General features: G+C 29.3%; 1 protein-coding gene across 1 annotated transcript in view; it reads right to left on the bottom strand.

Annotated features, from left to right (window-relative positions):
* LOC115236506 (sodium channel protein Nach-like) overlaps window positions 1-1,081 on the bottom strand; it is a 23,014-nt gene extending 21,933 nt beyond the window's left edge. Inside the window, exon 1 of the mRNA XM_029809016.1 lies at window positions 882-1,081. Within this exon, the coding sequence (XP_029664876.1) occupies window positions 882-1,081 (200 nt within the window). The remainder of the gene's footprint in view (window positions 1-881) is intronic.
* Between the last annotated feature and the right edge of the window lie 11,082 nt (window positions 1,082-12,163).

Raw genomic sequence — 12,163 nt, 5'->3', positions numbered from 1 at the left:
CTTTCCCTCGAAAGATATAAATAAAATAAATAACAAGCTAAATGCAACTTGATAAGTAAGTTATTAAATAAAGAATTAAATTGATGAAAGTTAGATAAATATATATAAAAATAAGACAAAAAGAGATAAGATATTTTCTCTGCGAGAAAGAGATGTATATTATAGAAATTATTTGCAGAAATTATTTTGCAGAATATTTTAGATATATAAATTTAATAATAGCAATAATATTTGGTAAAGTTAGATCACAGACAAGTTTTTGTACATTATTAAATTTTAATAATTTTTCTCATAATTATATTGATTTAATTTATAAACATTAAAAGTATTATATAGTTCAAATATGGCAGGTTTCTCTTTTTCTTCTCCTTTTTATCTTTTTTTCAATTTTTCGCTTCAAATATTAAAACACCTAATATAAAAACGTAAAGTTTATTATTAATTGAAATAATGACTGAAAAGTGCAAAAACCTGTTTCGAGAGAAAAGTGCATTTAAAGTTTTTATTTTAACTTACAGAATACTTGGAGTAGAAAAGAATTTGAATACACAACTCCATTAACAGTTGTCACAGTTGTAACTGCTTGCAAGTACGTACGTACTTTGTAAGTTAAAATAAAAATTGTTAATGCCTTTTCCTTAAAATATTTTTTGCTTTTCAAAATTTTTTGCATATTAATTATTTATATAAGATTAAAATATATTTTAAAATTATTTACATAAGTATTGGAAAAGGGTTTATCTGGATATCCAAATTTCTCTCATAATTAATATTGTATATTTCTAAATTTTATATATATTTTGAGATTTTTATATTTATTCATGCACAATTTAATATAACTATATTATAAATAAATATAATTTTGAATGTGATCTTGTTACCTTTCAAACCATGTTTTTTGAGAATCGGCAAGATACTTTAAACTACTTAAACTGGAATACTGACAATATAACTTTAGATATTTTAATATAATTTTCAAACTCCGATATTTCGTCGGTGATCTCTGCGAATCCTTCGATATCCATGCTTGTGTAACAGCAATATTTCTTTTACGTTTAAATGAATCTTTCTCGGCCCACATTATGTCACTTTTTAAATTACATAATCCAAAAATTAAAACATCTTTAACCTGCAATAAATGATTATTTATATTATTATATAATACATTTCATTTCATTTATTGCCTATTTTATATTAAAAGTTTATGTGTATGTGTATTGATACTATTATCCATTAGTTTGCAAATTAATCTCGAAAAGTAAATGTATTAAAAGGAGAGAAAAGATATATAATTATGATAAAAAATTAGTAACAAATAGATATTCGAAATAATTATATAAATATTTATATGTATATAGAGAGAGGCAGAATTAAAATATATTTTTTTTAAACTTAAACTTAATCTGTCTTTATATTTTACAAATATAAAATCAATAATATATTTAAGAAATATTAGATAATATTGTAATGTCTTGTTTTAACTCTCAAAATTACAATTTAAATTCAGATAATATAACCACGTACATTTTTATTTATCTCTCGAGTAACCGTTTTACTAAAATATGTACTTATTCTATTATGTCAATTAAGTCCTATTTTGAGTAAAGATTGCGATTTAACAAAGGATTTAATTACAAAGGTGTTGTTACACAATTCCGCATTTAACGCACATCTGGAATTTCCTTGTATCAAATAATTATCATCACTTTAAATGTCGTAGAAGAAAAACGATCAACACTTTAAAAGTTTACAATAATAAAAAATTCTCGAATACACATAATAGTAAAATGAGTTTCTCGTTTCAACAAGTACAAACCGCGATCGATCACTCAACAAAAAGATACAATAGGGAACGAAACTCCCGTAAGCGCAATTACACGCAATGTTACAGATGTGGCACACGTCATATCCCGAGCACTCGCGCGACCATCTAGGATTACGACTGACATCGTTTACATCGAGCACTATAAAACGTGTGTGCGGCCGATTGGTGTTGGTGGTCCGCGTTATGACGGAAGAGATCCAGCAAGAGATCAAAATCGCGTGTATCTGGCATCGTTCAATTACTATTCTGCTACTTTGGTATCGCGTTCGCAATCGCTCGCCGGGTATAAAATTGCCCCGTTTGTCGCTTCCCTGGCAATCTCGTGAATAGTTTATAAGTGTGCGGTAGCACCGGTTTAACTCATAACCCATGTATACAACATATATATATATAATATATAATTTCCAATATAATTATTTATATTTTTATTATAATTTTTGAGTGTAATGGAAGCACAGCCTTATCAAAGCATAAACAAATAACAAGCACATCATTTCTTTAATTTAATCTTACTTATATAATTATATTTTGATAGATTTATTTGATAGATCAAAACTATATGGTATTCAATTCTCATGTAAAATTATTTGATTTTAATTATAATTGCCATTTATTTAACATTAATCGGAGTGAAATTATGAAGATAATATATAAGTAACATTCTTTTTTTTATAATGCGTTGACATAATATGTTGTGTAATAATTTCAGAAAATTTTAGAAAGCACATATCACTATACTAAAATAGATTTTGATATTTCTTCGATATAAACAAAGCATATATATGTATAAACAAAAATGACTGTAATAATATTAATTAATAAACTAATTTCTGTCTAGTATTAAACGAATTTAATGCCGCAATATTTTACTCTCTCACACATCTAGAATTAATAATGTAATATCTACAAAGTACGTAATATATCTACAGTAACTACATTATTAATAATCCAGTTAAAAATTTATAAGTAATAAAATTGTTTTTGTTGCAAAGAACATATAATATTTATGTTATTATTTTTTTATTGCGTTAAACGTTTTTACTATATGTGTGTGTGTATGTGATAATGTACATAATATATTATAGCTATTTTTTTTTTAATGCATATTATATATTGGTGTAACAATATTAATTATTTTATATTTGCATGTTTTTATTATTATTTTTGCCAATTAATGTATAGTCGATAATATATTGTATTTATATTTTATCTATATATTTTCCATTCTTTATACTATTGTACATATTAGAAGATATTGACTTAAATACTCGTATTCTGGGCTGACTATATACAGAATGTTATTACTGAATGACTGCAAACTGTTTGCACTTCTTGCATGACCGTAGTCCACTTAGATCTTATTACATCCCAGATGCGTTATAATTTCACAATACACAATAGTCCCTAAAGCAAACATAGATGCAAACATATCTCTATCTTTCTGTCAACACTTTGCCGAGATGTTTTCTCTATGTGTTAACTTAATATTGCTGAGATAAATCGTATCTTTTGGACATGGCACGAGAGTATTTCTTCTTTCACATATCTCAAAATTATATATTTTAGAAAAAAAACATCAAGGAAAAAAATAAGATTTAGGAAAAACACTTTTGTTAAATTAAAACTAATACAAGAATCATATGCGTGTGTAATAAAACCAAAATATATTTTTCGGTTTTTTATCTTTAAAATGTATTAAGGCACTTAATTCAACATATAAATTTTTTACACATGTAAACTTTTAACAGCAATCAATTACAATGTATTAAATAGTATATTAGAAGCACATTGCAATCATGCACAAAACTGTTATATTATTTGTCTGTAATTATTATTATTTTATAGCAAACATATGCAAATGTGATTTTAAATTTATTAATATTAATAATATATTGAGAATTTCTCTTTTTCTTTCTCGGTATATATTACATGTATATGTGTCAAATGATTTTTTAATATATTAATGTAACAGATGTACACAAATAATAAATTAATGTTATCTAGTTTAAAATTAACATCTATGCCCAAAAGCTTATTCCACTGAAAGCTGCTTTATGCATTTTGTAGATAGAATTTAATCTATCTGCGGACGCGTCTGTTCATTTCAAAATGGTACGTTCATCTCAAATCCTCAAATTAACATGACAGGTACAAACTCTGCAACACTTTCGCGGATGTTCTACTTTTAATCTCATTTCTTTCACTTGATATTAACACGCATTGTCATACATATTTGCCGAATGTTTTAGATCACGTTTGCGATCCGGCGTGAAATAGATCTTAAGAAATTTCAACTGTCAAACATATTCTCTTGACGAAACCGAGAACGTTCACGTCCCCTGTTCAACTCCACAGACAACGTTTCATATTTCACACGTTGCTTCACAATCCATGAGTAAAACACACGCACGTGGAAATGTATATCCATGACTATCTGGCAACCACATTACATACATCGTATAAGTACCTTTGTCTTGCTACAACCACAAGAGTTCATTGTAATGGGCTGAAACTCGCGAAACTTCTCACGTCGTTTTAATTATGGCACCGGTTTAACTCATAACCCATGTATACAACATATATATATATAATATATAATTTCCAATATAATTATTTATATTTTTATTATAATTTTTGAGTGTAATGGAAGCACAGCCTTATCAAAGCATAAACAAATAACAAGCACATCATTTCTTTAATTTAATCTTACGCGAATAAATGACAGAATAAATTTCTCTCTCTCTCTCTCTCTCTAACAAGATTCAAAGAGATTAAAACGTTTATAATTTCGCAAATTGAAAACTTGTAATAAATAATGATTTCCTATTAAATTGTAAAGAAGATGATGTCAATTTCCAAGTGAAATCTGCGGCAGCAGATCCGGAACACTTGTTATGCAAGAAGCGCGAGCGCCTTCCGAGTCTTTCGCTCGTTCTATGACGCGCGCGAGACGTATGAAGAGGATTATTCACGGCTGTGTGACACGCAGCCGGCGATGCGATGCCACGTCTCATCCGTCGCCCGACATTCTCGCGGACGGATCGCGGCCGTTTAAGTGTATTTTCGCTAATTAATCTCGAGATTAATTCGCGCGTTCGCCGGCGCGCCACGCCGGCAATCCAATTTAAATTGTGCGGGGAGCGGTCGGAGAGACGCGCATAAATTGCGCGCAACAAGGCGAGATGAAAGTTACATCGACGTGAGTTTCTTATACAGTAAGAGACGCAAGACTCTCGTTCCTACGAGAGCACTAAGGCGAATTAGTGAATTTCGAGCAAGGTAATACGACAATGCACGCATTGCACAAGTTTTACGTCGTGTTCGAGAGTTTTCGATTGATTCTTAATTCAATAGTGGTGTGCGTCTTTTTGTGTGCAACGAACTATGTCTCTCTCTCTCTCTCTCTCTCTCTAAATTAATAAAATTTAGTTTATTATTAACTCAATATATACGTATATATACATATTAATATAGAAAATTAGTAAGATTTGTATTTTACTTATTAATTTTGTTTTGTATTTTGACACGATAATATTAGTATTATTTTAATTATATACTATTATAATTATACATTATTTTAATGAAAATTTCATAGGATATATGATAATCTTTTATCTAATCGATATGTGTATATCGGTCCTTCTCCTCTCTCTTCGTTTCCGTCCATTTTATTACTTTCAAAAGCACACGAAGATGTAATATTACTAATGGATCAATTAATAACGAGACATAAATGAAGAACTGCTGAGTAATTGAAATGCATTCGACACATTAATGCTTATTAAATCTTTATGAATTAAAATTTACATGATTAATGGCGGTAATTTATCTTTCGCCAATTTGCTTTGTAAAACAGAATGCAATGTAAACAACATCGGTGCACGTGCCGTACAAATTTTTCCTTTTACAAACACTATTTGCATTTTAATTCCATAACGATTATCCGTGATAACGCATAGTTTTTAGCGTTGAATTTAGAGGAGATGATCAACAATGAGAGACATCTCCGTCCGTCGAGAGGCGCATTAAAAATTAATCTTAGCCATGCTTTGTTACAGCCCGGTCGCCCGCAGGCTGGACGCGGAATGCTTTTCGTAAATATGCTAATCGTTAAAACTTTGTGAAACTGGTTGGAATAAAAGGAAGAAGGATTAGAGGCGAAACAATGTAGCCTACTTTTCTATACGTACAAGTGGTTGGCGAGAAGACGGAAGTACAACGCTATAGAAAAATCATTTAAAGGCTAATGCGTCGAGTACTATTATTTTCAGGATACCTTGTAAAATTACAAGGAAACATTATTTAAAGATTCATAAAATACAAATGATGTTTGTAAAAAGAAAATGTTAAAGAATCTGTATTGTATCAAAACTAGATAGAGAATTGTTTTTATTTAATTAAGAACGCGCGCGCGCGAATTTTAATATATAGGATATACAAGTATACAGCTTTTCTTTCAAGTAAATGTAAATTCAAAAGAGAACTGCATTATGCATTTTGTAGAATTCAGGACTTCGTAGGTCGTTAAATGAAATAAAGAACTTTGTATACAACGATTGTCTATTTGTTTTCCATGCTTTCTTATCTGCCATTCCCAGCCGTTTTCTCATTTTGAGATGCTTTAATATAGAACGATACCAAGCCGTTTCATTGAGTGCATTCGAGTGAATTCCGTAATTCCATTTCTTCTTCTAATAACAACGCTAAATGCTTTTAAAACATTTTTTATAGAAATAACTCTGGTTTTTTAAAAACACTACGTTAATTACTATGAAAAACATAGTTCTGTAAAGTTGATTACGCCACTAACATATTATTTCCTTATTATTTTAGTTTGATAAAACTTTTTTTTTTCTTGCATTATAACATTTTATTTGTATATATTATGTAAATAGCTCTCTATCAAATATTTTTCTATTAAATTAAAGTTGAACGTGTGGGAATGTGTGACGGATTTTTTAACAAAAGTTTGAGAAAGTTTCAAAAATAATTCACTAAAATTTATTATGAATTAAAAATATATTATATAAATGTTGAAAATTAAAAATTAGGATAAACAATATTTCATAAAGTAAATTTCAAAAATATACCTTAATATAGATAATAACTTGTCTCTTGGTTAATTTCATATATTAAACATATACATATATTGCATAGTAACTTTACTTTGACATAAGTTTTATTTGCTGCTTTTTTATATACCAAAATATTTCTTACCAATAATTAAAAAATTGAAACAATGAATTTTCATCAATTATAGTAACTAGTCCTTTTTACATAAATACTTTCGATACATAAAGATTTTCTATCTTCTCAATTCATAATAATTAAATTTTTGCAAATCTTTAAATAAAAGCTATCCCTCCCACCATCCAATTCCAACTTATAAACTTTATTTCTTATAGTATGTCTAGTTTACTAGTGTAATAATTTATATATTTTTGGTCCCTAAATAGTTAAATATGAAGAAAATTTAAGAAGATTAAAGAGATTGTTAAAAATGTTTGATGAGATATAGTGTCATAGAAGCGTCTTTGTAACTTTCTGAAACAGTTCGTGCTTCAACACGAGAGACCATTCGAAGGAAGGAAGGAAGGAAGGAAGGAAGTGAGTGCTTTGTCGACCGTAAATTGAACTGACGTCGCTTTTCCTTCCGATCTTCTTTTACCACTCCTTTTAATCAAGCGCGTTTCCTGTTTTTAAGCCGACAAACTCTTCTCTTTCTCTCTCTTTGTATAATTAATGCATTAAAGAACGGCCAAACCACGCATTTACCGCATGCTTTAAGCAAATAGAAATTTTGACTTTAAATGAAATTCGTGAAATGAAAAGCTTTGTGTGTGTTTGTAAAACCGCAAACAGTTCTACGAAAATCTACTCTACCGCGATCTTTATCATTACTATAATACAATCAGACAGTTTTTATATAAAACAAATCAAATAATACATATTTAAATAGTTTGAATTAAATACTTTAAATGTTTTAATCAATACATATTATCTTATTGTATTTAGCCGAAAATTGCTAATTGATTTCGATTAATTCAATTTTACCAGCATTCCGAGAAAGAACAAAATCAAGTTTACAAAAAACAAAATCTCTCTCTTTGTCTCTCTTGCAAACAGTTAATACATATCTTAATAAAAAAATTCTTTTAAAATTTCAAAGTTGGCCTGGATCTTCAAAGACACAAAAGATTTTTTTAAAGGCTTCTAATGTCAGAGCATCAAGAAAAGAAAAGACACCAAAAAAAACTTTCAAAGCATTTTGGAAAATTTCATTTCTAGAGTAAAAGCATTAAATAAGATCACTAAAATTCAGAAATCCCGATACTCGATGGCAAAAGCTGTAATGCGTAATTATACAATTTAAGTTTGAATTAAATTTATTAAAGCCAAGATGTGTGTAAAATTGCCGCGATTTGCATAAATAAGTCAATTTCGAATCTCGGATAAATAAAAAAATCCATTTAGGTTGATGGCACAACGGACAGGCGAAAGAAAATCAGGGCGACTACACCGTCGCAAATTCAATTATGTTCGCGGGATATGACGGCCGACGTAATCACGGTGGATATTGCACCGTGCAATCTAGCCAGGCGCCGCGATTGTTGCGCCGTCTTTTTCCACGTGCAAAATATACGAATCACAATTGCCCTCTCATTGTGCCGAATGGGGTCCACGGACCCCAATTCGCTTCGTGAGAAAAGTAATTTTGTCGAACCGGCACGTTTTTCTCTCCGAAACACACCGAAACGTTAATTTACGAAAAGAAAAAAGGTGTTGATCAAATGCGGTAGTGAGTAATTAACAATATGCATATTTGCCTAAAAAAATAAACATTATTTGCTCTTATAATTTTTATAATAAATTATATATAAGTAATCACATATGTATACATATATTTATTAAACAATAGAAATCAGAATTTACATGAAAGAAATTAATGTTATTTTTTTATTATTAAAAAACGTGCTTTATCACATAAATTTTGAACCATCTGTGCATAAGAATCATAATCACGCTTCAAATTGTGGAGTATGAGTAAAATATTAAAAATTTTATTTCTACAAAACCAAAGTTTGGTCCCAAAAACCGTGCCATTTACTTTAAAGATTTTATACATTAATTTGGGGAGTATATTGGAAATAATTATTATTGATTTCGCTATTATATGCTTGTGCAGAAAACCTTCAATCTGATTAAATTCATCTTTCTTTTGTTGTTGAAAATTATGTTTAAAAAATCGCCGAAAAGAGAGAGTGAGAAAAAAAGTGAGAGGAAGAGAGAGAGAGACGGAGAGAGACAATTTGCTCAATTTTATAATTTCTTCTATTCTAAAAAAATGAATCGTAAATCAGCGAATAATTATAAAATAGATTTTATTACACAAAATAAATATTAGTCCCTTTTAACTTTTGTACCACATTTACATTGTAGAAGAACATAACGGTGCAGGAACGCAGATTCAATTAAAGAATATTACGTAAAGTAAAATATTAAATATTTTTATGGAGACAACTATATCATACGTATTTATGGAGACAACTATATCATACGCTATTTGATCCTTGTATTTTGTATATAGCGCGCTATTGTGTACATACTACATACACAGTCACTTACCGTGTTGACATTCACGCGACGAGACTCGAGCAGAGGGGATAAGGACACAAGACGCTCTACATTTATGTGTCGTCGTAATATCTTTTAAGACGCGATCACGAGAAATATAGAGAGATGCCGAATGTAATTATTCGCTATGATTATTATAATTAGCTCATGTACTTGATTAAGTCTCATGCAATAAACAGCATATAAAAGTATTACAGATCATTTATCGAAACATATATTTTTTATATATATGAGTAATTATTTTCAAAAATAAGAAATAATAAATTAAATAAATTATAAATTGCTAACCTCACGGTTACTTTGCCATTGCCTTCCCGGGCCTTCCTCTTCTTCTTTCGTATTCCTTAAAAGCGTCTTCATTGCACACACGTGATACTTGCTCACAAAACACATTTAATTATAATTGCGTGCGTGCTAATCAACAAAATATGACAGCTGCGCGACATTTTACATGATTTTAATCACGATGTTGATCGCATATGTGACGCAAATCTTATTATATCGCAATAGGGGAACAATGCGCGGAAACTACGGTCGCACGAAGTTACAATCCGTTCAGAATCCAAAAATCGCGTAACGAAATTCACGCACTTCTCGTCGCGACAGCGCTACATCCGTTGCTGACAATAACACCGTTGATATCACATTTACTAACACTATATTAAAACCGCTATGATGCTACATTGTACACTGATATGTATATACTAAAATATTACGAGATGCGCGTCCCAAACGCAATTATTTATCATAATTGTTACACAATTAGTAATTAGTAATTATCAGCATATACATATATAATAAAAATATATTTATACAAAAGCGAGATAAAAATAAATATCTTTTTCAGATTTAATATTTTTACTTGAAATATATAAGATATGCAAGTTTCAGAAAAGACGGAGAAGTGTCTCTATATATATTAAACATTTATTCCTATTTCCAACAGGGATATATATATATATATATATATATATCCCTGTTGGAAATAGGAATAAATGTTTAATATATATAGAGACACTTCTCCGTCTTTTCTGAAACTTGCATATCTTATATATTTCAAGTAAAAATATTAAATCTGAAAAAGATATTTATTTTTATCTCGCTTTTGTATAAATATATTTTTATTATATATGTATATGCTGATAATTACTAATTACTAATTGTGTAACAATTATGATAAATAATTGCGTTTGGGACGCGCATCTCGTAATATTTTAGTATATACATATCAGTGTACAATGTAGCATCATAGCGGTTTTAATATAGTGTTAGTAAATGTGATATCAACGGTGTTATTGTCAGCAACGGATGTAGCGCTGTCGCGACGAGAAGTGCGTGAATTTCGTTACGCGATTTTTGGATTCTGAACGGATTGTAACTTCGTGCGACCGTAGTTTCCGCGCATTGTTCCCCTATTGCGATATAATAAGATTTGCGTCACATATGCGATCAACATCGTGATTAAAATCATGTAAAATGTCGCGCAGCTGTCATATTTTGTTGATTAGCACGCACGCAATTATAATTAAATGTGTTTTGTGAGCAAGTATCACGTGTGTGCAATGAAGACGCTTTTAAGGAATACGAAAGAAGAAGAGGAAGGCCCGGGAAGGCAATGGCAAAGTAACCGTGAGGTTAGCAATTTATAATTTATTTAATTTATTATTTCTTATTTTTGAAAATAATTACTCATATCTTCTAGAAAAAGAAAGAGAGGGAGAAAGAGAAAGAGACGGAAATATGTGTGATTCATTTTCTATCATTATATAATATAATGCATATAATAAATATTTTAAATTCTTTTTTCTATTTAAATACACAAAAATACTTTAGGATATTATATTTAAGGTTTATCTATGTATAATTTATATAAAAATTAAACTAAATTAAAGATAAATTAGAGGTCAAATTTAAATTTTATTAGTTGTTATATTTTTTTGATAGTTTGTGTATTTAAAAAATCTTTTCTTTTTGGTGTGCTTATATTTTATATATTAAATATGTTTTTGATATAAAACACATCTTAATAATAACCATATTTTGAGTACCCCACCACTTTTTGAGTACATCGATAACATATTTATAAATAATTCTGACGAAAATTTGCAAAACTCGTAGAGGCATCATGTTAAAACACAACTTTTAGCAAGGTTTTGAATACACATAGAAAATTACATCATTATTAATCTGTTCATTAATTTCTAAAAATTGATGCATCAATGATGATTGTACGTGGATGACCCAAAATATGAACAAAATTTGTTTTTATTTAATTAAACTTGAATTTAAATTTTTGATATTTTATTTTGATTCTTTTCTCTTCAAATTGATGAACTAATTTCATTATACTCTCAGTGCTTCAATTAATTCGTCATATTTGGCCAAGCTCGTAACCGAAATGTACATATCTCGCGAGACTCGAAGTAACTGTCGTACCTTCATCACCGAGAAGTAAGACAAATTATGTCGTCCTTAATTTTCGGCAAGTTAACGAAGTTGATTCCAATTATGTCAGTCACGCGCTCCTTTCAAACGCGCAACAGTGTGCCGTTAATAGTATCTGGAACTAGTACTCGCGAATAAGTACTTTATGTAATAACATTCGATAATGGCGTTTTAATAATCAGGCAATCTTAGTTATTGATTTTTGTACTTTCATCCAATTTGTATTTTTTAACATAACGGATATTAAAAAGAAATTAA

Source organism: Formica exsecta, unplaced genomic scaffold, assembly GCF_003651465.1.
Source record: "Formica exsecta isolate Colony F162 unplaced genomic scaffold, ASM365146v1 scaffold253, whole genome shotgun sequence".
NCBI classification, from domain to species: Eukaryota; Metazoa; Arthropoda; class Insecta; order Hymenoptera; family Formicidae; genus Formica; species Formica exsecta.
This window is presented reverse-complemented; position numbering and strand designations above follow the sequence as displayed.